General features: G+C 35.7%; 1 protein-coding gene across 1 annotated transcript; it reads left to right on the forward strand.

Moving 5' to 3' along the window:
* The first annotated feature begins 24 nt into the window (after positions 1–24).
* LOC110462592 (MYCBP-associated protein-like) lies at positions 25–27,820 on the forward strand. The gene is made up of 22 exons (XM_021516603.1): positions 25–213; positions 440–657; positions 3,353–3,435; positions 4,542–4,648; positions 5,732–5,796; positions 6,014–6,120; positions 6,442–6,568; positions 8,695–8,811; positions 9,911–9,986; positions 11,271–11,356; positions 12,382–12,482; positions 14,478–14,623; positions 14,878–15,103; positions 15,851–15,926; positions 17,513–17,697; positions 20,745–20,891; positions 21,444–21,557; positions 22,782–22,957; positions 23,941–24,050; positions 25,262–25,314; positions 26,247–26,462; positions 26,956–27,820. The coding sequence occupies exons 2-22, from the start codon at positions 507–509 to the stop codon at positions 27,010–27,012; spliced, it is 2,526 nt and encodes an 841-aa protein (XP_021372278.1). The 5' UTR covers positions 25–213; positions 440–506; the 3' UTR covers positions 27,013–27,820.
* The last annotated feature ends 79 nt before the right edge of the window (positions 27,821–27,899 follow it).

Raw genomic sequence — 27,899 nt, forward strand, 5'->3', positions numbered from 1 at the left:
GGCATAACTCTCGTTTAAAAGAAAACTAGTTGTATAGCGGGGTTTTTGAAAAAACATTTTTATTGCTTGTTTGTTACTTTTCTCATGGAACTTTGAACAATATTTTAAACGTCCAATTTATTATTTTAGTGAATATTCAATACTAACATGTGTTCTGGATAAAAGTTCGACGAAAGGAACCATGGCTGTCTGGAAACCTCCATAGCAACCAAGGTAGGATGGGAACAGTGATGCTGTTTCCCGATATTTCTGTTTTCGTAGATCCAGAAACCTTTTAAGCTCTAGTATGAGTCGAATTTTTACTCTACTCATGAAAGCTAACATCAATTTAAAAACAGGAAAAAAATAAATAAATGTGTGCTTCATTGTGACATCATACGTTTCTGTGTACCATACGTGCTGACAATTGTCCATTGTTTTGTGTTTTTATTGGACACAGCATCCTAGTTCAGGACGCTCCTGAATTAAGATTGAATTTAAGACGGAGAAAACACTGATTTCTAATAATGGAAAGTAAAACTAGCATTGGGAACAAAAATACCAAGGCTGGGAAGGGTGCTTTCAAGAACAAGAAGAGTCTGATGCCTCAGGCGTCTGCTAAGATTACAAAGAAGGTCTCGAGTACTGCTCAGACGACAGGCTCAGTCCCGAATGCAGGTAAAGTAAATTTTTGCTAACATACATTATATGCACTGTTTGTTGTTATTGAACGTTGATAGGCAGTAGCGGATCCAGAGGGTTTTTTTGGCTTCAAGAAACCCCCCTCCCTCCCACTCACCCTGAGCATTTCTTTAAAAATCATGTATTTTCACCATTTACTCATGTAACAAGTTAATGCACTGGGGCTTGTATTTAGAGATTATTATATGACCATTTTGATATCACACCCCATATCAGCCAGAGAGTCCTGATATCAGGCAGAGGGCTGATATTAGGATTCGAGGGCTGATTGGGGATGTGATATCAAAATGGTCATATCATAAACTTTTTATCATATGTTTTTTTCCTTTAAAATAAACAAAACATACACAAAAAAAATATTTATTTATATTCATAAAAATGGTTACAAAAACAATGATGTATATAAACAAAACAGTAACAATTATACATAAAAAAGTCCACATTTAGAAATTCCTAAATTCCTACAAAATGATATGGTTATTGAAATTTGGGTGGGGCTTTGTAAATCAATCCTTGAATTATTTTCCATGAAACCGCAGTCATTCCATCCCAACGATTCATTTGTTTACATTAAAAGTAGACAGCATTAGGCGGAAGCGGCAAGATCTGGAAATTTGGGAGGGGATGTGATATCACTTTTCTAAGGGGTGTGATATCACATTCAAGGGGGTGTGATATCACTCCAAGGGGTTATGATATCACCCGGGCTGATATCAACTTGTGGAAATTTTAGACTTATTACACATACAAAAAGGGTGTTATTATTAGTAAACATATGATAAAGACTTATATGATAAAGTTAGCTTGAAATACCTTTATATATATAGGTATTTCAAGCTAATTTTATCATATAACATTTAATATAAAGCTATACAAGCCCCTGTGTGTAGATTCCCATGTGATTCATTAATGATAAAAGGAAGGGCAGAACTTTCTAGGGTGAATCATCCACAGTGTGTAGACTTAAACTCATTAAGTATTTTTTTGATGACACAGTTTTCTCAGGTAGATTGTTCCAGACCTTGATCACTTGGTAAACTAAAGATATTCTTACTAGTGTTTAGCATGAAAGCCTAAGTTTCTTGAATATTTTTTTTAGAGTGACCTCTGAGTGATACTGCCCTCTCACTCCTGTATACCAGAGATGGTAATTAATGTTCTCAGGCGTTCATGGTAGGGCATATTCTGTATTTATAGTACTCTTTTAGTCGTTGGACATTTTCGATGGCTATTTTGGCCTTGTTTAGAGACGATGACCATGCACACTTGCGTAGCATATTCCAGATGTGGACGGATTAGGGACTTGTACAGGGTTGTAAAAAGAGCTATGTCCATGAAAATGAAAGTTCCAAACATTTGTTTAGCTTTCGACAGTTACTCAGTTACTAGTCCTTCATCAATGTAATTAGTCCTTAAGGAATCAAAAGGAATTGACTGTAGGAGACTTAAAATAACAACTGACATAAAAAAAATGGTAACGGTTTTGGGAAAATGTTGACAATTATCATGCAATTTATCTTATTTTAAGCAGTTTTCTAACTTTTGAAAAGGAATATTCTTATTTTATAATCATATTTTTCACAAGTCCAAAGGACCAGTTAAGTTAGGTGATTCACTAGTCCTTGCTGAAATCTACTCGTCCAGGACTAACGGACAGGTGTTAGTGTGAACCCCTGCTGCTGCATTGACTAGGGTTGAGAATTTTAGGGTGTTGTCAAAGTGAACTCAAAGGTCCTTTGCTGTGGCTACTTTCTCTTTTTCAGTTGTTTGTCCATCATGCTGTTAAACAGATACACAAAATTTCAAAGCACGTACCATTTAGATTTTGATAAAGAATCTCTTTTCTAAATTATACCTGCATATATTCCAGTAATAACTTAGCCCCAAGTTCCTTGAACCTTAAATTTCCAGGTACAGGACACAGAAAAAAAATAATAATGTCGTTATAAATAACAACTTTCTGCAGTCTCATAATACAATACCAACATACATCTTGTAGCTATCTCATGATAATTTAATCTGGCTTGTAACAAGCATTTTCATTGGCTTAAAAATTGATGTTATCAGCCCATAACGTAAAAAAATTACGTCGCCGTTTGTATCATCGCTTTTGATTGGCTGATACAGCAGCATAATAATTTCTAAGAAAAGAGTCCATCAATAAAAGTGGATTTCCACAGGGATTGTGTACATTAGATTAAATTAATTGACTTGGATATATTTTTTATGTTATGGAGCTATTATAACACAAAAAACGGGAGTGTACTCTCATCATAAACTGCTTCACAGTTTATTTAGAGTACACTCCGTTTTTATGTGTTATAGCTCCATAACATGAAAAGTGTATTCAAGTTAATCCTTAAATAATGATATAGTAGCTTATGTTGTAATAATGCCATAATTGAAATGACTCGCTATTTCATAATACAATAAATGACATACAATGTAACTATCTTGTAGTACTGCTGGTACCCTGTATTTCAATGTGTTTTTCTGGTGTAGGGACAGAGATTTACGTTATATGTGATTGTTATTTTTGTATAAACACTCCTTTTCAAAATAGCCGAGAGGAAAAGAATGGAATTTTAATGTGTTTTTCTGACGCAGGAACAGAGATTTAGCTTATATGTGATTGTTATTTTTGTATAAATATTCCTTTTCAAAACTGTAGAGAAGAAAAGGAAGGAGCCCAAACCGAAGATATGGGACGAAGAATTAAAGAAGACAGTCATTCAACCTATTGATTTTCTAATGGTAGGTCACTGTAATAAAATGGTTGAAATCAATTAACTTTTTAACTTATGATAAAAATCATTAAGCAACTGATTAATAACCAATTTGGAATTTATATCAAATGGTGAGAAAGAAGATCAGATTATTTTGAGATGATTAACAATTGTGGAATGCATTAATTTTCATTTTTTTAATCAAAGGAGTGCTCATTTTTATGCTTAGGGTACTATTCCATCTTCGCATATTGCAGAGTTATCTGCTCTTGTGAGCAGGTATTGATTGGTACGTCATTTGTTTGTGGGAGTAACATCATCATTTTTTTGAGAAAACGACGTAATTTTCTCACACAAACCAATGACGTAACAATCAATACCTGCTCACAAGAGAAGATAACTCTGTAATGCGCAAAGACGGAAAAGACTGAGGCAGGATTTGACAAATGCTGGCCCAATTTATATATTTTCGTAGTATTAAATTTTGAAAATGTTGTACACCCCTGAGTTAAGAGTTAAGAGAATCCAGCCAAAATTTTCCTTAAAGATATTTGCCAAAGTGGGGAGAGAGAGAGAGAGAGGGGGGGGACAGGTATATATATGTGGAATTAGCTAGCGCTTTCGCCCATCTTGATAGGCGAAATTGCTAGCCGATTATGCTAGTCTTCATGTCTTGCTTTTATTTATATTTTTACCGTCACATGGACATTTAAAATTATTTATCGCTATGTGGAATTATACATGTACACCCTTGAGTTGAAATCAGATCTACATAATTTTTGTTGAAAAAGAAAAATATTATTTAGAGATGATTAACAAGAACATATTTCTGAATGTTTTCCTTTTTTATTTAAATTTCTTTAGTTAAGAGCAGAAATGCTCATGGACAGGTGTATATTGTGGAATTATATATACACCCTTAACCCATTCACCACTGTAGACCATAATGGAATCGTCCATATCAATACATCGGAGAGTCTACTGAAGTTACTTAGGGGTGAAAGGGTTAATAAGTTAATGAGTTGAAATCAGATCTACATGATTTCTGTTGAAAAAGAAAAATAACATTATATGATGATTAACAAGAACATATATTCTAAATGCTTTCCTCTTTTTTTTAAAAAATATCTTCAGTTAAGAGCAGAAATGCTCATGGAAAGACAGAGGAAAGGTGAATGGTTAAATGACGACACTGAAGAGAAGACTATCGTAGTTCGTAAATTGAACCCAGAAACTCCCGAGTAAGTTGATCACCTCCATACACCATGCAGTTGTTCACCTGAGTTTGATAAACTTAAAAAGTTATAAGGTGGAACAAAAAATATTTGGTGTTTCCAGTAACCCTAGCTACTTTCTGATGCCATCCCTGAACTTTTCAAGGCAATTTTCAAAGAAGCACTGTCTCTTATACAAACCCTTTTAAATTATTTCTTAAAATAAAATTTGTTACCTATACCTACAGGTTTTTTTGTCTGGGGCCTAATACAAATTTTCCAAAGTTGATTTTTAAGAAATGAAATTGAATCAAATAAAAGAGTAGAATTGAAATGTTTATTGTATTTCATTTATTCATTCTATCATCTTGAATCCCAATACAATTTTAAAGTTATAGTTGAGATTTTTATTTATTTATTTATTTTGACAAAAGTAGACAGAAGTGTTGCATTACATAGTTGTAAGGTTAATTTAATCAGTCGATGGACAACGAATAGGTTATCTGTTGTAGCAACTTTTGTTTCCAAATTAAGTTTAACAAAATGACTTTTGTTCTTAATTTATCACCAGAAGAAGAAAAATGGCTTGAGCAAAGAATCTGAGGTTGAGCATAAGAAGGGTTGCATGAATACAGGCCCTGGGCCCGTATCCATGAAACAGCTTTCATACTCAAGCATGGAATCTGTGCTCAAACTAACTTGCTTGTAACTTGCTAGAAATCTTTTCAAATGATCCAAAAGTCAAATGTAAACATTGGAAACAGTTTTGGGCTTTAATTAAGTCTATTCAATTTTGTTTCCAAATCATTGACAAAATAATATTTATTTATTAATCTATAACTGGAACAAAAAATTTGGCTTGAGCATAAAATCCATGCTTTAGCATAAGAACAGCTTCATGGATACGGGCCCAGGCTGGTCTTCATTGTTCACATGTAGTAATGTTGAATATTCTGAAACAATAGCTAATTAAGTGGTTCAAAGTTGATGAATATAAGCAAGCTAATCTTTTGCCAACAACCAGCTTTTAATGAGAACTATGTGTATTGTGTATGTCATGCTGATTTGGATGATTACAAAGATTTTTATTTTATTTTTTTATTTTTCCAGGAAAACAGTTATGGTTCTCAAACCCGCTCCATCCTCTGCAGAAATACAGTACAGTAAAGATATAAGTACGCCATCAAGATTAAAAGAAACTCAAAAATTACTCCACCTAAACACTGTTTAATCAAACACATTTTTTTTCTTCATTTTAAATAAATTTTGTCCTGAAAAAAATTTTCAAAAACCTACATTTTTCTTTTTTTTTCATTTAAAATTAAGTTTGTACTGAAAAATACATCTTATAAACCTTGATTGACGATGATCCACAATAAACTTTGTACACAGATTATGCTGGTCCGAGATTCAATGACAAAGGCAAGTTCATCCCCCACAGTATCCTGGGAGGACTGCAAGATTTCAAAAAGATGGCCCTGCAGAGAGGAGAGTTTCAGGTAAGTGTGATTTCTATGAGAAATCTCATTGAGAATCATTAGGTTTAATGCTTCAGCTAATTTAGTCAATTTAATCATTTTAATTCTTCAAACTAAATGTTAACCACTTTATATCTACATGTGTATTCATTGTCATTTATGTAGGAATTGATATTAAACCAACATATTTTAAATAGAAAAAGAAGGAGATCAATGATCATGGACTGTAAGAATGGGTCCCAAAATCCCAGGCCTCAGATCGATACTTGCCGAAAATTCGGACAGGTACCAGTTACCTCCCCTTACGTCTATTTTAAAGTTACCTCCCCTGTGTTTTTTCAGCACTTGTTCACCAGTCAGCGTTCTACGAAGAAGAAGAAGACGCCCCAGGTGGAGGATTACTGTAGTCCATTGAAAACATGGAAATTTCACTTGAAGGACTGGAACCATCTACGGAACCACCTATCAAGTGAGTAACTATTATTATTATTGAATTTTAATACATTTATAGCAGAACTGGACTGGGTTGATTGCCGACAACCAGGTAGCTTGGTTGGTTAAGCCAAAAAAAATATTGTTTCATGTAACATGCCCGAGCAAAATAAGGTAGGTCGGTAGGCAAATAATTTGTTTCTAATGCTAACTTTTTATTTTCCTGAATTATGTTAATTATGCTTTATTTCAGATTTTAAAATGCTTTTCCACACATTACAATGGCTATTAATTTGTCAAGAATAAGGTCAGACTCCCAGAATAGGAAGAAAGTTCATTTTAATGAATGGCTGTGAACTTTGCCTTACAGGCTAATAAATTAATCTTAGATACAAGTAGGTGATAAAGTATCTAGGTTCGGCTGTAAAGTCTAGGGTAGGTCGGGATACCTGAAATACATGCATTTAATTGTGGCACCCTGTTAATTTGGATTGTTTTCAGGATTTATATTTGTTATCGCTCGTTGTGTTATGTCTGTGTTGTTCGTATCCCACGTCGTGTTTGTGTGTGTCTGTTGGTCTGATATGCGTACGGTGCTCGTTGTGTGATTGTTGCGTTGTGCGTATCTTACACACTGTGTGTTTTGTATGTGCGGTTTGTGAGTGTCTGGAGAGTGTTCGTGTGACGTATGTAGGTATAAAACAGGTTTGACCACTGACGGAAAGTACAGGACATGTGCGTTGCGTTTTCCTTTTCTCTCTTTTGTACTTTTGCTGCCGTTTGGTAATTCTTCTTTGACCATCTATCAGAGAGGTTGTATTTTTCACCAAGATGTAGATCTAATCTTTATTTATTTATTCACGTCCTGGGCACCACATGCCAAGGACTTTTGTCTATATTCTCGTGTCCATCATTAAACACATCTATGAAGAGAGAATCCTGTGTCGGTTGTTATTACGCCAAGACCCTCCACTAAAATCCGACTACGTTACATAATTTTTGCCTTAGAGCATATACATACATGTATAGAGTTTATAGGTCCCGGGTTCGAATCCTGGCTTGGCCGCGCAGTTTTCCTCTCCTGTTGAGGTGGTGCCTGTGACCAACCCTTGTTTCAAGTACTGGGTGCACGTGTATGCCAGGCAAACGTAAGGGGTAACCTTGGCTGTAAACAATATTGTATTTTGGGGCAAGGACTATAAGTAAAGGAGAGACTCAAAAGGAACTGGACTGGGTAGATCAACAGGTATGAGTTAGCTGACTGGGGTAGAGCATCTGTCTAGAGTTCCTAGTCTTGTGTATGCATTTCTTCTTCCTGTGACTTTTTTTTTAGCAATATGAAATATATATTATGAGGATTCTGTAAGCTTGATAAAAATGATATCTTTCACCTTGAAAATATATCATTATATCACTTAATCTTGATTTTTAGACAGTATTCAATGGTCAGACCTTATTTCTCCTAGGTCAATGCTTTTTTCTGTAGTTTTTCTGATAGATAATTGGTCTTCAGATTCATCCTTTCATTGTCAGGAAAATAATATATTTTATTTATTCAGTTTTCCGAAAATTTGTTTCATACCTTAGTTTTGTGAAAGTTTCTTATATTCCATGCATATTCCTTGTTGCAAAATCATTTTTGATATGGCCCCCCAACGAAGTTGAAATTAATTTTCTGTATTACAACAGTTTTATATTCTAAAATGACCCCTTTGGTTGTGGAAACAGGAAAGAAATTGGTAATGCACATGTACAAAATTAGTCCAAGACTTCCCTTTTAAAATGTGTTCGCCCTCAAACACTTCAACAATGGGGTTCTAACTCCCTGTCACCACAGAGAAGCAGCGGACACCATTTGTTACAGGAAAGAGAGTGTTGTGCTTCCACCAGGAATCAAACTTGTAATCCCAGACTTCCTACTCTGACGCTCTACCACTGAGCCAAAGGCAAATTTTCTCTAGTGCGAAGTAAGACGGCGAACGTAATTGCATAATCATGGCCCACTTGGTATATAAAACATCTCAAAGTTAAGGAAAATCTCAAGCAACGTATTGTCTATGGGAAATCTTAGACTTGAGGAAATCTCAAGAGTTGAGATGTTTTATACAAGTGGGCATATATATACATTTACAATTAAAATCTTCCACACTTGATTGTCTGCAGGTAGCGTGTCCCGCCCTGTGGAGAACCTGCTGATGAACACGCCAGATTTCTACCCCAGACCGATCTTAGACAGACACCATGTACACGCAGCCATGGAAACAATGTACTCAAGTCATGGTAAGATAACTCTGATGAAGGGGAAGTCACTCTGTTCAATTATTAATCAAATATGAGACAAACATACAATTAATTTTGATTTATATATTTAATAGATGTTTCTTTTTCCCTGAAAGTGATATATATGATCTGTAAATTGGGTTTTATTTTTGCTGTGGTAATATTTTTCATTTAAAGAGCTACAAACTGTCAATTATTTATACTGCTTAAAATAGTAAAATGTATGATCAATGGGGTTATAGAGTTTAATATCAAGATTATAACTAACATATTGTGTCATTCTTATTTTTTTTAAACTTTTAAATGGCAGCTAGAGAAAACAGGTTACCGTGATTTTTCTTTTTTGTATATCATGACTTACTCTTGAAACTTAATTATTTTGATATTATTCTATTTATTCTGAAACATACACAACCATAGCTTATTCTTCAGAACAAACTTGCTCTGTTGACTCTTAAATCATTATCAATATTCCTCTATGTATCTTTCACCTATAATGCTGTATAGTCGTGGTCGTCTTTATCTTATTGCTTTTTGTACGCCTGTCAAATTTGACGGGAGTTAATTATAGTATGGCGTCGTCCGTCTGTCCGGTGTAAACTTTTGTTTGTCCGGCAATCTCTTCCTTCATTTTTCGACCCAACTCTTTGAAACTTGGTAAACATTATAATCATGATATGAAGTTGTGTCTCCCTTAAAAGAATTATGATGCAACAATTTTTCCAAAACTTATTGCCCTTTGTTCATTTCAGTATTTGATTTTTTGTCCGGAGATCTCCTCCTACATTTTTTGACGGATTTTTTTGAAACTTAGTAGGCTAAATAATCATGATATGTTGTTGTGTTTGCTTGAAAGGAATTTTGAATTGACAATTTTTGCAAAAGTTATTGCCCTTTGTTCATTTTAGTATTTGATATTTTGTCCAGAGATTTTCTTTATAGCATGTCAGCTAACCACTATGAGAATGATGCAGATCTTATTTCAATGTAAGAAAGTATATAACACTATATGGCATTCGACGGGCGGATATTGTTTCGCCCTGCGGTTCTCTTGTTCATATATATTCTAAATATGTTTGTGAAATATTTCAAATTTAAGGAGAAGACAGAAAAGCCAGCAGGTTTTGGCGACAGAGAGTGCCCAGCTTAAGGGGAGATGACCTGACAAGAATCCAGTAAGTCTTCATTTAGACCAGAATCTGATGTATATAAATAAAATCATGGTCAATTTCTGGACAACTTTTTTATTTTTTGCAATCGTTGTTGGATACAAAAGTAGCCAGTAGCTTTTTTAAATCAATAAATTATTCTCTTTCAAAGTCATATGAGTTAAATTGTGTTCAAATTTTACACACAACTTCTTCTAATCAACCATGGGGTATAGAATAACGAGTGATTATTTTCCAATAATGGGCACCATTCCCAGTTGGAGCTATTTTATATTTATGCCTACCTGTTGTAATTCCCAAAATTTGCAGTTTATTTCTGAAAATTCCCTTCCAAGTTTGTATATTTTCTTCCAAAAATGAGACAAGAAGGTCCCATCCCAAATTAACATAAAAAGAAATCCCACTGGTAATGGTATTCGGCTGTTAAGGTTGGTGGGAATATGGTCTATCATATAAATTACCTGAACCCACCTTTTTGTTTAAGCTCCTATTCAAGTTTTCAGACAAGCAATACAGGTCATATGGGCCTGATGTTAAGTAAGCCTGAACAACCAGTAAACAAAAATAATCTTATCACTTTCTTGTGTCATCAAATTAGCATTATTTAAGGAATCACCATGATTAGTTTTGGGGTTATACAGTGTATACTGAAAAGAATGTGTGCCCTTTGCATAAATCTGCTATATGATAAATCCACACCCTTATTAAACAAATCATACCGGCTTAGAAGATGTAGAGGGGGAGGTAATCTGTACAGATTTTCAGTATATACTGTATAACCGCAGAAATCATATATCATGGTTATCTCTTATAATCTAATTTAAAAAGACAGACACCACTTTATTTTTAGTTCATAATCATAGACAATGATTATTTATTTAATTCTGACAAGACCAAACATTTTTGCACGAAACACAACATTTTGCAGTAAGTTCATCTCAAAGTTACTGGAACCAATCAGAAGTTTGAATTACAGATACCGCGCCAAAAATTGCAACATTGTGGTATATGACGTCATCACTTTTTGTGTTGTCTGGTTTTCAGGTTATACATTGAATTGTAACCTGAAACAGTCTAGCATTGGAGGATTAGGCACAATTAAATTATATATGGCTAAAGCTGACAAAGATATGGATGGATGTATAAAAGTTAAAATTTTGTATTTGATAAAAAAATAGAAAAAAAAATTGATGATATATATACGTACTAACATAAAAAAATAAACAATAATAATCAGTCACGTCATTGGCGTCAGTCAGGTATGAAAACTTTACGTTTCTGATATTGTAGTGCGACCTTGAACCAATCAGAAGAGGGAAAGTTCATGGCGTCTGAGCAATTCGTCGATGTCCCAAACAATGTCAAGCAGGAAAAAGGTACTGATATCAATCACTAGACACTCGAAAAATGAATTTTCCAAAATCTGTTAATACTTGAGGTCTAGTAATGGAAATCAATTTCAATATTAGAATTGATCCGATGATCAGTCGACTTTATATAAAACCATTGATCAATTTTAATTAGTTATGTTCATTTAAGGATTGAATCCTGTTTTGTTAATTTTTTTTTTTTGTGTTAAGGTTTTTGGGGTATATAAACATCATTGGGTCTTGATACAAATTATATGAAACTGCGAAGAAGTTCAAATTGATTTTGTCTCAAGACCCATTGTGATTTATACCCCATAAACCTCAACAGAACAGGATAATATCCTTATATTTATACATTCAGTGCGATGTTGATATTTTTTGGATAATTTTTAAAATATCGGTCTTGTGCAAGTCTAACAGCACAGAAGGTGCCGAACCTTATGATGTCATCACTCATTGTGAGACGTTGTCCTGGTTAGATGGATAACTTGTTTGCATTGATTACAACGAAAACACAAATTAAGATGTAAATAGTTTTCTTTAATTCCATTAAAAACTTCTGACAAATAAAAATCCAATCTATTAATAGAACTACTTCCTGCGCCAACTAAGAAGTTCGTTGAACATTAACCTTTAAAACGTTTAATAGGTATATTGAGTCCAATTTCAGTAGAAATGTAAATATAAATTTATAAAACCTTAAGCAGAACAAATTGACTTTCCTTTTATTACAGAGGAAGTGTCTTTAGCTTAAGGTACTGTATAAGTTTATTAGGTTACATTGTATCTGCACTTGTATAAGACATCTCAACTCTTGAGATTTCCTCAAGTCTAAGATTTCCCATAGACAATACATTGCTTGAGACTTTCCTTAACTTTGAGATATTTCATACAAGTGGGCCCAGGACCCAAATTAAGGGCAGAGACAGTGGTTGCTATAAGCAAGTGTAGGGGTACTATATGTACAAGGCTGTGTGAGACGACTTAACGTGATTATTTGATCTAAAGTATTTAAGCTTTTGATTTTGAAGGTGGGATCATAAGGAGCTACCCAGCCTATTACACCCACTGTCTGGAAGAGCAGGAGTCGGCCGTCTCTGATGTCATACGCATTCTCAACCCACATCATCCCGTAAGTCATATTAAGTCTGTTCTACACTGTCACTTAATTAACCTTACTGTGCTCTACCTTACAATAAACCAACAACACCATACCTGCGATTGCCTGTCACACAGAAGCACTGGAGCAGCGTTTAATCATGATCACATCAAATTAATACACATTGAAATCCCATGCATGCATATCTTTCGCTTTGCACAATCCTATCAACTAAACCTTGCAAATGCACCTTGTAGGTTGAAATGCATCCTGGGCTAAAAACCAGAGAGAAAACTACATGAGTCCAAAAACTCTGGAAAACCGTGGACGCCTATGACTATATAAATCCTGATAGCTTATTCTCTAAAATATCTGCAATCGTTTAACTTTGATTTATGGACAAAAGCCACAAAATGTAATTAAATTATTTATCGCTACAGTAAGCAGTCTAGTTCTCGAAACAAACTATCCGTGTATCTGTACTCATCCTATACACTACAAGTATTAAAATATTTATACTATTTATAATATTTACTGAAAAATATTAACGAAAGAAACCCAACCGTCTGGGTCAGGTTCAACAGGCTAGAATGACCCGCTTTCACACTCCACCACCCTATACCGTCACCTGCACGTGCAACAGCACCTCGTTACACCCAGCCAATCAGATTACAGCTCCTAGCGAATACGAACAGACATATATTTCCTGCTTTTACTGCGAACCGCAGGAAAATACCATTACTGTATCTTGAAAAAAGCCCAGGGACAAACACCAAAGTAAGGGGTGGGCTTATTGCCGGACAATGAAATAGCATTTAACATTTTCACTGAACTGTATTTGCAAGGTTTCACTTATTGCTTGATAATGAAATAGCAATTTTTAGCATTTCAAATGAACTGTATTAGACATGGGTGGGCTTATTACCAGACATGGGCTTATTGCTGGATAGATTAGGTACAGTATCTCAAGAGATCTATGTTTATCTTTTGGTCTATATGTAAGGATATTCAATTGAAATTCAAATGTTTTACAGATCTATAATGTCTAAGAAACAGAGATCATTATTATTTCAATGCCATTAGTTGATAAGTTTCGTAGAGAAAATCAAAACCTTGAAATTGACCTTCAACTTTTTTTCCTTTCTAAAGGATCCAAAAAAACTAAGTATTTGAAGCTAGTTTTTTTCCCCTGATTTTTTTTCACACATTTTTTTTTCTCGTTTCTGAAAAGAAAACCTCACCTAATGCGATACTGAAGATGAAATAAACAAAATATAATCATCAACAGTGAGTGTAAAAAGAAAATCAGCGGGGCTAGACCGGGATTCGAACCCTGGGCCTGTATTCATGAAACTGTTCTCATGCTCAAGCAAGGATTTTGTGCTCAAAACAACTTTCTCGTTACTCACTGAAATCATGTCAAATGATCAAAAAGGCAAATGTAAACATTAAAAACAGTATTTGGCTTTAAATCTCTTCACCTTTTTTCCCAAATTATTGACAAAATAAAATTTCACACTTAATTTATTAACGGAACAAGAAATTAGGCTTGAGCACAAAAACTATGCTTGAGCACGGAGAACGGTTTCATGAAAACAGGCCCAGGACTTCAGATTGTTATAGTACTTGCAGAGTTATCTTCTTTTGTGAGCAGGTATTGATTGTTGCGTCATTGGTTTGTGTGAGAAAATTACGTTGTTTTCTCAAAAATTGATGACGTTACTCTCACAAACCAATGACGTAACAATCAATACCTGCTCACAAGAGAAGATAACTCTGCAATACGCAAAGACGAAGTATTTGTATTGACAACAAATTTTAAATTTTGCCCAAATATGCTGAGAAAATCGTTTTCAAAAGATCTCTAAATCCTCAACTACATTGTACAGTACAGATCCAAGAGGGACTGATTGATCTATAATTTTTTCGATTGATATATATTTTTTTTTTACAATCTGCCTGTCTACACCTTCGGTGCATAAAGAATCTGACAATAAAGTCTAAAATGCTCTGTGTTTAATTACACAGTTGATGGAGGAGTTAAGCATTACTGGTAAGAACCAAGAGAAAATATCAACAGCACTCTCTGGTGGGGATGGACCAAATGTCTCAGGGGAAGTAACTCTCATTGAAACAGTCTCCAAAACGCTACAGGAAGAAAATTTCAAGAAAAGGTACCCAACAAAAATGTGATTGGCTATATCTGTTGTTCAAATCTTACATTAAAAAAAAGAAGATGTTTTACATTTTTCATTGATTTAATTGTTTATATGCCATTACTCAATGAAAATGAAATTAAGTAAAAACAATAAGTCTGAATAAAACCTGTAGGGCCCCTTAAGGTACGTAACAGTACTTCAGTGAAAAGGGCCCATATTTTAAAAGTTCTTTCAATATTTCTAAGAAATGAACTTGTTTTTTTCTTCAGTGTGACACTTTCTCCAGCCGTCCAACAACCAATCCTCAACAAGTGGGAGGGGCCTGCTGTAATGATTGGCAGCCAAGTGTTTAAGTGGGCGGGGTCTCACCGAGACCAGCAAGAACAGACAGCAGGGATTGCTTCCGTGTTATTCGAGGGCGAAATCGGCAAAAACATCCTCAGTTATCTGGAGATTTACAATGTGGGCAGCACTGTGATACACTACGAATGGACGGTGAGTGAAGTGAAATATTTCTGACTGACACTATAGAGCCTAGTGCAAGACTAAGAGTCAGGTCATTCTATGAAAATTACCTGTATACAAGGTTATGATATTCAGATAAACAGATTTATCACATAATGTACTGCGTTGGCCAGTGAATATATACCCGTGTCATATTTTTTTTGCGTATTAATCCATGTAATATGACCTTTCAGCCCTGTGATTAGTTGTAAGTTTCAGTTGTTTCAACTGTGACGTCATGCCTAGGTCAAGAAGATGATGTCATAGACTTACACACTGGAGTCAAAATGGCGGGTTTTTATATTTCAAGTTTGCATGAAAATTGCCGTTTACACGCATAAATGCCACATATTTTGATTATTTTCATTTCATATGAAATTTATAAAACTTGTCACAAGTTTTTCGTTTTAGCTCACCAGAGGCTCGCTAAATTGAAAAATTCTTAGACTTGTTTCATAATTCTCATATGTTCAAGTGAAACCGGTCGACACAACTAAATAAATAAAACCCAACTCATCCTGAGCTTGCTGCGATTGACTTATACTAAGTTTTATTAAGTGTTGACAAAAATGAGTATTTGTGAAATTGATGAGGTCACAATTGAGATTGATGACGTTAAAATTAGCAAATGTTGTTATAGTCTCATAACAACATTTGCCTTCTCAATGCATTGCAATGGAAGGATGCAGAGCAAATGTAAATATTGTATATTGAATACCACTTCACCTTTTGTTACAGAAAAATGAGAAGAAGAAAGGCCTGGAGAATCTGCCATCTTTCCAGAACACTAAGTTCTACTTCCTCACTGAAGGAGGTAAGACAGTTATTTACTTTTGAATATAATATATATATATACTATAGATGTAATTATTTTAGTGATACTCTTTATTTTAGTGTTTTTTTTTTGCTCTTTTAAGGATCTCTGCACCACTGCCATAATATAAAACTATGCATTTGAAACTTATTTCTTTTCGGAATGACCATAACTTTGATAAAAAGATTTTGATTTAGGAAAAGCGTGTCTGCTTGACTTTTATGAAAACATACTTACTGGAGATGAAATAAGCAAAAAATTAATCAACAATAATGTTCTTGGTGAAAAAAATGAATGGCTTTACAAACAAGGCTTTGAACCCTGGACTTAAAATTGTTATACTGTCATTCTGACCGACAGAGTACTTGGTCAACGGAGTGTCTCAAACAAGCTGTGCTACAAAGCGGAATTAAGGGGAGGTTACTGTATTTATGAAAAACCACAGATCAGTGGGACAGGGATCCTTAACCCTTTCATCCCTATGTAACTTTAGTAGACTCTACCATGCATTGATCTGGATGAGTCCATTATGGTCCACAGTGTTGAAAGGGTTAACTCGACGTAAGTTATCAAACAAATAACCCTTGAGAATGTGATAGTGATTGAATGTGTATAACAGTAATGGTATAAACAGATTTATTTAAAAAAAAAAAAAAAGTAGCTCCAATCCTTTGTGTGTATTTGTCAAAATAATAATTTGATGTTCTTATACATAATTAAATGTTCAACATTTGATATAGTGCCCTATCTAGCTAACATAAGCCGCTCTAAAGCGCTTTACAGTACATAGATATACAGTTTTATACAGTCAATACAATAAGCATATATATATTAATCAATACAATTTTGAGGAATTCGCAGGAGCTGCCTTGTCAGGCGCTAACTACTAGTCCTTTGCCACCTGGCTAATATCTTCCTATGTGTGTATGCCTGTGTGTGTGCTGGAGACGTATTGTGTTCTGTTTGTAGTGGGACCGTGCTTCCAACGGTATCATTTATAGTGCCACCTCACTTGAATGCTACAGCACAAATACCGCAACACCCACCCCAGACCATTTTATTCTCCACCTGGGTTGTTGGAGTCTCTAATATTCCATGCGTACGTCGACTTCGGGGATCGAACCCTGGCCGCCTGCTTGGAAGGCTGGAGTGTTAACCACTCGACCAATCCGCCCTTATATACCACTTTATCACAATCTAGTTCGAAGGTCCTCTCAAAGCGGTTCACAAATTATTATCCGTGGTAATATAGGGCCTTTGCAACCATGCAGCCAATATCTTTCTCAATTCCCTGGAGAGCATACATGTACAGCCTGTGATGCCATTTCGGCACTCACAGCTAGCATTCTACAATTCTAGCACTGCCCAACCACGTACTCATTTACAGCTGAGTAGACTGGAACAGATACAACACAGTGCAGTGCCGTGACTCAAACCTGCAACCCTTCGATCACGAGCCCATGCAGCATCCTACCACTAGACAACTGTGCCTCCTTATAGAAAGTTTAAATCATAAATACAAAAAATCTCAAATTAATCTGTAGAATCTAACCTTAAACTACCTGGTAATACATTTTGTATTTTAGGTGTGATGGCTCCCGGGGAGATTCTGAAACTTCCCATCCTCTTTAAAGGAAGTATCAGTGGAATTTTCTCCGAATCCTGGAAACTGATGACCCGCCCTCTATTGTGTGGTGGTGCTGATATTGTGTTGAACCTGAAAAGTGTCATCACTGTCACCAGACCTGACCAGGAAATCGACAAAGTGGAGGTAATGGACGTTTTCTGGTTTTTCATGGAAACACTTGTCTATACAGTACCAAAAAAAATGTCTATAAAACTTGCCTGTCAATAAAGACCTGTCTGTAAATATCACCTGTCTGTAAAGATCTGTCTGTAAATATCACCTGTCTGTAAGATCACCTGTCTGTAAAGATCTGTCTGTAAATATCACCTGTCTGAAAGATCACCTGTCTGTAAAGATCTGTCTGTAAATATCCCCTGTCTGTAAGATCACCTGTCTGTAAATATCTGTCTGTAAGATCACCTGTCTAAGATCTGTCTGTAAATATCACCTGTCTGAAAGATCACCTGTCTGTAAAGATCTGTCAGTAAATATCACCTGTCTGTAAGATCACCTGTGTGTAAAGATCTGTCTGTAAATATCACCTGTCTGTAAAGATCTGTCTGTAAAGATCTGTCTGTAAATATCACCTGTCTGTAAATATCACCTGTCTGTAAATATCTGTCTGTAAATATCACCTGTCTGTAATATCACCTGTCTGTAAAGATCTGTCTGTAAATATCACCTGTCTGTAAGATCACCTGTAAATATCACCTGTCTGTAAGATCATCTGTCTGTAAAGATCTGTCTGTAAATATCACCTGTCTGTAAAGATCTGTCTGTAAATATCACCTGTCTGTAAGATCACCTGTCTGTAAAGATCTGTCTGTAAATATCACCTGTCTGTAAGATCACCTGTCTGTAAAGATCTGTCTGTAAATATCACCTGTCTGTAAGATCACCTGTCTGTAAAGATCTGTCTGTAAATATCACCTGTCTGTAAGATCACCTGTCTGTAAAGATCTGTCTGTAAATATCACCTGTCTGTAAGATCACCTGTCTGTAAAGATCTGTCTGTAAATATCACCTGTCTGTAAGATCACCTGTCTGTAAGATCTGTCTGTAAATATCCCCTGTCTGTAAGATCTGTCTGCAAGATCACCTGTCTGTAAGAGCACCTGTCTGTAAAATCACCTGTCTGTAAATATCTGTCTGTAAGATCACCTGTCTGTAAGATCTGTCTGTAAGATCACCTGTCTAAGATCTGTCTGTAAATATCACCTGTCTGTAAGATCACCTGTCTGTAAATATCTGTCTGTAAGATCACCTGTCTGTAAGATCACCTGTCTGTAAATATCTGTCTGTAAGATCACCTGTCTGTAAATATCTGTCTGTAAATATTACCTGTCTGTAAGATCACCTGTCTGTAAAGATCTGTCTGTAAATATCACCTGTCTGTAAAGATCTGTCTGTAAATATCTGTCTGTAAATATTACCTGTCTGTAAGATCACCTGTCTGTAAATATCTGTCTGTAAGATCACCTGTCTGTAAGATCACCTGTCTGTAAATATCTGTCTGTAAGATCACCTGTCTGTACGATCACCTGTCTGTAAAGATCTGTCTGTAAATATTACCTGTCTGTAAGATCACCTGTCTGTAAGATCACCTGTCTGTACGATCACCTGTCTCTAAAGTTCTGCTGTTTATAAAGGACACTGTCTATATATAAAGAGCAATTGTTTATAAATATTAGTTACTTTTAATGATGACCTGTCTATAAAGACCATCTGTCTATAAAGACCATCTGTCTATAAAGACCACTTTTCAGCAGCAGGCACCTGTCATGGCTACACCTCGGCATTGTTCTATTGTCTCATAATTGTTGATGTTTCCACCACATCCTGGTCATTTAATTTTAAAATCATTATAAGGTCTTACATAGTGCTGTCTCTCCTATTCATTTCAATTGAACAGCTTCAAATATACTATTACATATGGATACAGATGTCTTTAGATTGTGCCATGTGTTGTTTTGTTGTTGTGTACTAGTAAACAGAGAAAGTATCATGAAAAAAAAAAAAGAATAAAAGACCACTTTTCTCTTAATATCACCTATCTGTAAGATAACCTGTCTTTAAAGATCTGCTGTTTATATAGGACACTGTCTTTAAAGAGTAACTGTTTATAAATATCAGTTGCTATTAAAGTTCAACTGTCTATAAAGGCTAAACGTATATAAAGGTAGCCTGTTTGTCAAGTTAACATGTCTATAAGACCACCTGACTATAAAAGCCACCTGTATATAGAATAAATATACATCATTTGATATAGTGCCCTATCTAGCTAATATAAGCCACTCTAAAGCGCTTTACAGTACATGGATATACAATTTAATACAATGAATACAATTAGCATAAACATTAATCAACACAATTTTGAGGAATTCGCAGGAGCTGCCTTATCAGGCGCTAACTACTAGGTCTTTACCACCTGGCTACTATATCCCTGTGTGTATGACAGCGTGTGTGCTGGAGATGTATTGTGTTCTGTTTGTAGTGGGACCGTACTTCCAACGGTATCATTTATAGTGCCACCTCACTTGAATGCCACAGCATAGATACCGCAACATCCACCCCAGACCATTTTATACTCCACCTGGGTTGTTGGGTTGTATCTATCCCTAAATACTTTCTCTGAAAATTCCATGCGTACGACGACTTGCTTGGAAGGCCAGAGTGTTATAACCACTCGACCAATCCGCCCACAAAGATCACTTGTCTGTCAAAATAACCTGCCTATATATATTACCTGCCTGTAAGACCACCTGTCAACAAAATACCACATGAACATGTATATAAAGATCACCTGTCTATAGTGAAAACCTGTCTGTAAACAGCACCTGTCTATAGTGATTACCTGTCTGTAAACATCACCTGTCTATAAATTTCATCAGTTGATACAGAACTTCTGCTGATAAATACACAATATACCACGTTAAGGAAACTCCAAATGGTGTTTTCCATAATGTAACCATACAGTGTTTATTAAAACATTTAAACTCTCCATTTTGTTGGTTCCCGAGTTCCTAATGGAAAATATTATACAATTATGGACTTGAGGTGAGGTCTATCCCTGATTTACGAACCTCAGGGTCATCAGTACAATATTGACCGAGGCACCAGTCATATAATAGTCTGGTCTATTGCTATTACCCAATAACTTCTCTTATGTTGTGTATGATTTACTGTTTCAGAAATGTCTAAACCACAGGAATGCACTTACCATCGCCACAAAGATAATTGAGGACATTTTCCGTGGTGTGAAGACGCCCATGTCTCCTCTCTCTCCAAAACTAGCATACATTTCCGAGGAGGATAATTTTCAGCAGCGATTCCCAGGGGTAATTTCTGCTAAAGGCTATATTATACTTATGACTCTGTGTGACCAACCAGTGCTTCTGCTTGAAAACATTAGGATAAACTCAGGTTGGAAACTTGATATCACAATTTTTTCTTTTGTTACGTCATCCCTTAGTGACAATTTATCTTGTGTGAATTCAAATAATATACAAAATAAACCACTGTATGGTTGTTTAATTTCATGGGGCTACTGTTTCGCAGTTGTTCCATTCAGAGCTATAGTTCACAGGGATTTAATCCAACGCTAAATGCCAGGTAAAAATATTGCGGTCATGATGGTTCTTTGGGTAAATGGGATTCATTTTACACATATTTAAATGCAGCCATGTACTATATGCTGGTATGTAAGTGAATCTACCAAATTTTCAAACAGGAAAACAAAACAAAACATATAAATTATATCAATGTGCCATTAACTCATTCACCCCTGAAGTTTCATAATGAACTATTCCAACCTTTGAATTGGAAGAGTTCAAATGCGTCTTCAGGGGTGAATGAGTTAACTAAAATTGGTTTACATTATTTAATTCTAGATGATCTATCATTCTGGTAAAGCTAAGGAAATGGAGGCGCTGTATAACACTATCCTCACCTCCATACCAGGAGAGTTCCAACATCAGGAATGTACCTGCTTGGCAGTAAAACAGGTAAGTAAGGACACAATCAATAAGAATATTTACATAAACTACAAATACTTAAGGGGATATACTTGAACAGTCCATGTGTAAACTTTTCTGGCAGATTATAATTGTACATATCGTTAGTCGCTGCCTGGCTTCGCACTAGATGGAATCTCCCTTTTTATTTCATTCTATATTCCGTCTTTGTGTATTGCAGAGTTATCTTCTCTTCGGAGCAGGTATTGATTGTTACGTCACTTGTTTGTGAGAGTAAAGTCATCAATTTTTGAGAAAACGACGTAATTTTCTCACACAAACCAATGACGTAACAATCAATACCTGCTCCCAAGAGAAGATAACTCTGCAATACGCAAAGACGGAATAGGGTGATGGACTGGGAAGGTGGGGTTTGCAGGTTTGATCCCCAGTGGAAAACTCTATTCTATTTCCTGTTACAAATTGTGTTTGTGGCCCTCTCTTTGGTGCCAGGAACTTAGAACCTGGGTTGTTGTAGTGTTCGAGGGCGAACACATTTTAAGTGAAAAGGGGAGCAGGTTTTAATTGAACATAGGATTACAGTCGCCTTCTAGCTTTGCACTAGAGGGAATCGCCGGTAGATTGGCGGACTGGAGACCTGGGGGTTGCGTGTTCCATCGCTGGTGGAAGCACCCTCCTCTCTTTCTTGTTACAATTGATTGAGCAACTCTACTCTTATGTTTCCATCTGATTTCTTTGAAAATGAAGGATGATATATAACCTTATCATAATCATACAAGTTGTCGTCAATACATTTTGATTTCTAGTTAAATTTCATATAAGGGCCTGTACACAAGATTTCCTACCATAAATAAAACTCCAGATAGGTCAGGTGTAGAAATTTTAACTCCTGATGATGTGAATATACAAAGTGTCAGTGGCCCAAGAGATCAACGAAGACACGGAGATGTTAAAACTAAAATTGGCTCTTACCTTATTTCACTGGTAATAAGCCCATGCCCGGTAATGAGCCCATCCCCTGATTTTGACATGTTTTCATGCACAGGCCCCTGGGCTTATCACCTGTGAAATATGGTAATATTTTTGAGCTTAATGTGCTTAATAATCAGGGAAATCTTCACAATTCAATAAAAACTATTTTCCCAATTCATGTATGGACAGACTTTTGTAAAATTTAGGTTGTAATATATCACAGAATTAATCCGAAATCATTTCTGTATATTTTAATTAATTAGACGGTGTTTAATTTACCAGGCCCTGGGCAAGCTGATGAACCTTGACCCGACTAATGAGAAGGATGGAGATAAGTGTTTGGAGGAAGCCCGTCATAAATACTCGTGTCTCGCCACGTTCCACCACCTGTGTTCCTCACTCCTGATCTCGTGGCCGACACCAGTGTACAACCAACGCTGGGAACGATACAAAATCGGGTGAGTGTAAATTTATTAGAAGACGTGGTCGTCTTTGAAAAGATATAGTACTGTTTAGCAATTTATTTCCACAATTTTGTGGGTCAATAATGTGATCGCGAAAATATTATCTGCAGAATGATATGACAAGCGTCATATGTGTCCGAATTTCTTAGAAGTCATTGTCGTCTTTGAAAAGAGATAGTATATATATAGCAGGATATCTCCGAGGGGATGATATATCTCCGATGGGATGATTTATCTCCGAGGGGATGATATATCTCCGATGGGATGATTTATCTCCGAGGGGATGATATATCTACGATGGGATGATTTATCTCCGAGGGGATGATATATCCCCATGTTGGGGGTCAAAAACGTGATCGCATAAATATATGATCCGCACAATGATATCACAAGCATAAATGTGAGCCGCGATAATAATTAAACATCGTAACATTGTCGGGAAATGGCGAGTATATGTGGTTGAAACGATTGATATACATCAAGAGTAAAACAAGATATTTAAACTCATTCACCCCTGAAATTTCATAATGAACTATTCCAACCTTTGAATTGGAAGAGTTCAAATGTGTCTTTCAAGGGAGAATGAGTTAAAATAGATTGTGTCACACATCTAACAGTTTAGCTGATGATTTGTTTAACATAATACACTGACTTGTTGTTGCTCAATGTGCTATAATAAAGCCTATTTGTTTGACCGTTTGACACTTCAAATGCCGAGTTTCCTGTCTCTGTGCTAAAACATAGCGAAAATTTAGTTCCTTCACATATATCTAGATCATGAAATTATAATATGTGTAAATTAATCAGGAGTGAATGAGTTAATTAAACATGGAATGTACCCAGATTTTATGCTGTAAGTTAAAAAAACTTTTTTTTTCCAAAAGAAGAAAAAAATTGAGTTTGAAAAAATCTGTATTTACCCTACGTTGCCTATAGAAGAATCAGTGCTGTTTCTAATAACATTTGTTTACCAACAGATTGGTGTCCCTCCAGGGTGCGGTAGATAAGTTTGTGGACATGACATTCAGAACGGCCAAAAGGCTGGGACTGCCTCTACGAGTGGAGGAGGGGGCGCTGGACAAGGCAGGTATGTGTCATGTGTCACGCAGAAGCTTTAATCTGTAAGATTATGAAAATGTTCTTGTTTCACAACCAGTAAGTGTTTCTATGTGACATTTCGATGACTAGTACGATATGTACACTGTCACCTTCATCAGACAAATAGCCAGTGAAGCGTAGGCACTCAATGGTGTAAAATGTGTATGAGTTGTCCACAATTCAATGTCAATTAGGCTACGCTGTAAGCGTATGTACACTAGTTCTTATATATGTGTAACAGGAGAGGAAAAATGCACTGCCAGACCGGGGTTCAAACCCGGGACCTTTCAAACTCCAGACGGATGCTCTACCAATTGATCTACCTGGTCGCCGACGATCAACCCAGTCCAGTTCCGCTACATATGTACCGAATTGACTCGATACAGCTACGCTTTGTTTAAGACTTGGTCATAGCTGAATCGAGTCAAAGACATTGATTTGTGGACAACTCGTACACTCTTTACACCTTTGTGTGCATACACTTCAGTGGTCATTTGTCTAATGAAGTGACAGCACATACAGTAATGTCACCTATAAACACTTATTGGTTGTGAAGCAAGAAAATGTTCACAATCCATACTAACCAACCTGAAGAAAATGTTTAGAAATATTTAATCCGTTAGGTTTGATGCCCCTGGGGGTTGGGGATGAGTTTTGATGCCTGTTGGGGTGGGGGTGAGGTTTGATGCTCCTGGGGGTTTGGGTAAGGTTGATGTCCCTGGGGGTTGGGGATTAGTTTTGATGCCCCGGGGGTGAGGTTGATGTCCCTGGGTTGGGGAATGAGTTTTGATGCCCCTTGAGGTGGGGGTGAGGTTTGATGCTGCTGGGGGTGGGGGTTGAGTTTTGATGCCCCTTGGTGTGGGGGTGAGGTTTGATGCTGCTGGGGGTGGGGGATGAGTTTTGATGCCCCTGGGGGTTGGGGTGAGGTTGATGCCCCTGGGGTGGGGAATGAGTTTTGATGCCCCTGGGGGTTGGGGTGAGGTTGATGCCCCTGGGGGTGGGGAATGAGTTTTGATGCCCCTTGGGGTTGGGGTGAGATTGATGCCCCTGGGGGTGGGGAATGAGTTTTGATGCCCCTTGGGGTGGCATCAAACCTCTAAAGCTAAAGCTCAGGTGACCTAAAAATACCAGCGTTTCAAAAAAAAAAATTATCAAATTATACAAATTTAAATTTCTTAATTCATTCTCTTCTGTTGACAGCCAAAAAAGCACCCCCAAAGAAAAGTATTGCCACTAAACCCAAGAAAAAAGATGTAAGTGTTTTGTACACTGAATTAGCTACTGGAATGAACACAATTAAATAAAAGGTCCATGTGGCCACGTTTGATTTTCGATCCATCCACCAAAAAGACCAGGGAAAGAAAAAAAGTTGTTATTTGAGGAAAACGGCTCAATTTATCTTATCAGCAGAAGAAAACTGGCAATTTCTTATTTTTCATACAAACCAAAAGTTATTAACATTTCGTTAATGCCATGCTCAGGGTGTGAAATGTGTAAAAAAATATAAAACAAAAAAGGAAATAGATTTTATATTTCTACAAGCCGTAAAGAATCAAGAATTTACGTAATGTCACATTGTTTTAACTCATTCGACCCTGAAGTTTCATAATGAATTTTTCCATTTAATCTATGAATTGGAAGAGTTCAAATGTGTCTTTAGGGGTGAATGAGTAAAGCCAAGATGATTATATAGAAATTTTATTATTTTAATGACCTTTTTAGGTAAAATAGTATATGAATAAATCTGATAATTGAGAATATTCTTAAAGTTCAAAAGTTTTGTAATTTTAGGCCATTTTGTAATAATATGACAGTTATTATTTATGAAAAGATTCTTGTAACACAACCACTAAGTGTGTCTATGAGAGTTTCGATGAATAGTACGATATGTACACTGTCACCTTCATCAGACAAATGCCCAGTGAAGCGTATGCACACAAAGGTGTAAAATGTGTACGAGTCGTCCACAAATTGATGTCGTTTCCGCTACGCTGTAAGCGTATGTACACTAAGATGTTATATATGTACCGAAATGACTCGATTCAACTAGTCAGCTACGTTTTGTACATAAGCTTACAGTGTAGCGGAGTCAACATCCATTTGTGAACAACTCGTTTAAAATGTTTAGAAATGACAGTTATTCATTTTTATTGAAGTAAAAGTCAATTTAATGAAACATTTTTAGAACGAGAAGGCAGTATCCCCGAGTTTGATGCCGGGGGGACAATCTAAAGATGAGAGAATAAAGTCCTCTGCCTCCAGTAAAGGGCGGCCCAAGACCTGCAGCCCAGAATCCAACCCAGATCCTGGTGAGAAAGCACCGGACAGTTTCATACCAGTCCTTACATCAAAAGTGTCCAAAACTAAAATGGACACTTACAGGGAGCGTGTCCACCTCCAGGTAAATAATTTTATCCTCGATAAATAAAAAATTGAAAAAATTGTCCAAAGTTTCTTTTGTCCATAAAAACGTTTATACACGTTCATTGTATTGAACATTTTACTTCAAATGTGCTCGGTGCTGCTCCGACATATCATTAACTCATTCACCCCTGAAATTTCATAATAAACTATTCCAATCTTTGAATTGGAAGAGTTCAAATGTGTCTTCAGGGGTGAATGAGTTAACACATATTCAGGAGTGAATGTAATGATAGCAGTTCCAAACACCCGATACAATTCCACAAGGAATCAACAAATTAAGTTCCTGGCCAGTTTCACAAACTTATATAATGAAATTCATGAATTTTAGTTTTCCCATAGGAAAGCCTTGCTGGAATCTTTTTAAATCTTTTGTTGATCATAGACTCAAAAGAAAAACTGTCAAAACTATCAAAATTAAGAGAAAGAAAGAGACTTAAAGGTAAAACAAATGTGTTTTCTCTATCTTTCAGGCCTACCACATTCTGGAGTCTGCCATTGAGCAGATGTTTTTGTTATTTGATGACTAATGAAAAGCTGCAATGCAACACAAACTGCAGCAGCAAAGGGAGTTAACTCATGACTGTGATATATTTTTGTGGGAAGGATACCAGCATCTTGGAATACACCTGTCTTGATAAAAGTGGATTTAATCATGAACTAATATGTAAATTAAGTGTAATGCATCATAAAGATAAAGAAAAAACAAACGTTTTTTTAAAAACCAAATCATGAAGATTAATTTGTTTATTTTGAGCCAAAAAAATAAATAATGGAAAACATAAAGAAATTTTGTTCAAACAATTCAACATTTTCCCTCCGTCATTTGTTTTACAGTAAATGTATTGCTTCAAATGTATTGTTAATGTATAAGTTTTGATTTACCAGGCATGTAGATAGTTATTCCACCTGATCTGAAAAATTTAAGCAATCTTTTATCTATTGTATACAGTTTTTAAGCTTTATATATATACAATGTATATATATTTAACTACAACATGTAAGAATAGGTGAGGCAAAAGGATTTTCTTCCCTTACCATAAATATTTATATTGGTAATAAATTTCCAAAAAAACAACAGCAATATTCCAAATTTGAAACAGCATTTTTTAGCTGTTCTGAAAGCCTTAATCTTACAGCTGTTTTATAAGTGTTGTTTAGATTCTGTAAAGGGAGACAATCCAGTGAAATGCCCAATTTATTAAGGTGCTATCAATTTTATATTTAAACTTAACTGGATCAGTTTTAACAAGAAGTGCCAATCAAACTCATTTTTTCAGCAAAAAATTATGATATACTACTGTTAGTTTCTATTTGTTATATAAATATGTATGCAATATACCTGTATTTATCAGTAATTATAATTAGTAATCATCTTTTTTTTTTTTTTTTTTTTTTTTTTTTTTAAATTTACTCT

Source organism: Mizuhopecten yessoensis, unplaced genomic scaffold (genome assembly GCF_002113885.1).
Source record: "Mizuhopecten yessoensis strain PY_sf001 unplaced genomic scaffold, ASM211388v2 scaffold10811, whole genome shotgun sequence".
NCBI classification, from domain to species: Eukaryota; Metazoa; Mollusca; class Bivalvia; order Pectinida; family Pectinidae; genus Mizuhopecten; species Mizuhopecten yessoensis.

What these genes read in the sequence shown, in the direction of transcription:
- LOC110462592 (XM_021516603.1), top strand. Translation starts at nt 507, where the DNA reads ATGGAAAGTAAAACTAGCATTGGGAACAAAAATACCAAGGCTGGGAAG. An exon ending in CAATGTCAAGCAGGAAAAAG is followed by an intron (nt 11,357 to 12,381) that starts GTACTGATATCA and finishes TTGATTTTGAAG; the next exon opens with GTGGGATCATAAGGAGCTAC. An exon ending in CCTGCTTGGCAGTAAAACAG is followed by an intron (nt 21,558 to 22,781) that starts GTAAGTAAGGAC and finishes TTAATTTACCAG; the next exon opens with GCCCTGGGCAAGCTGATGAA.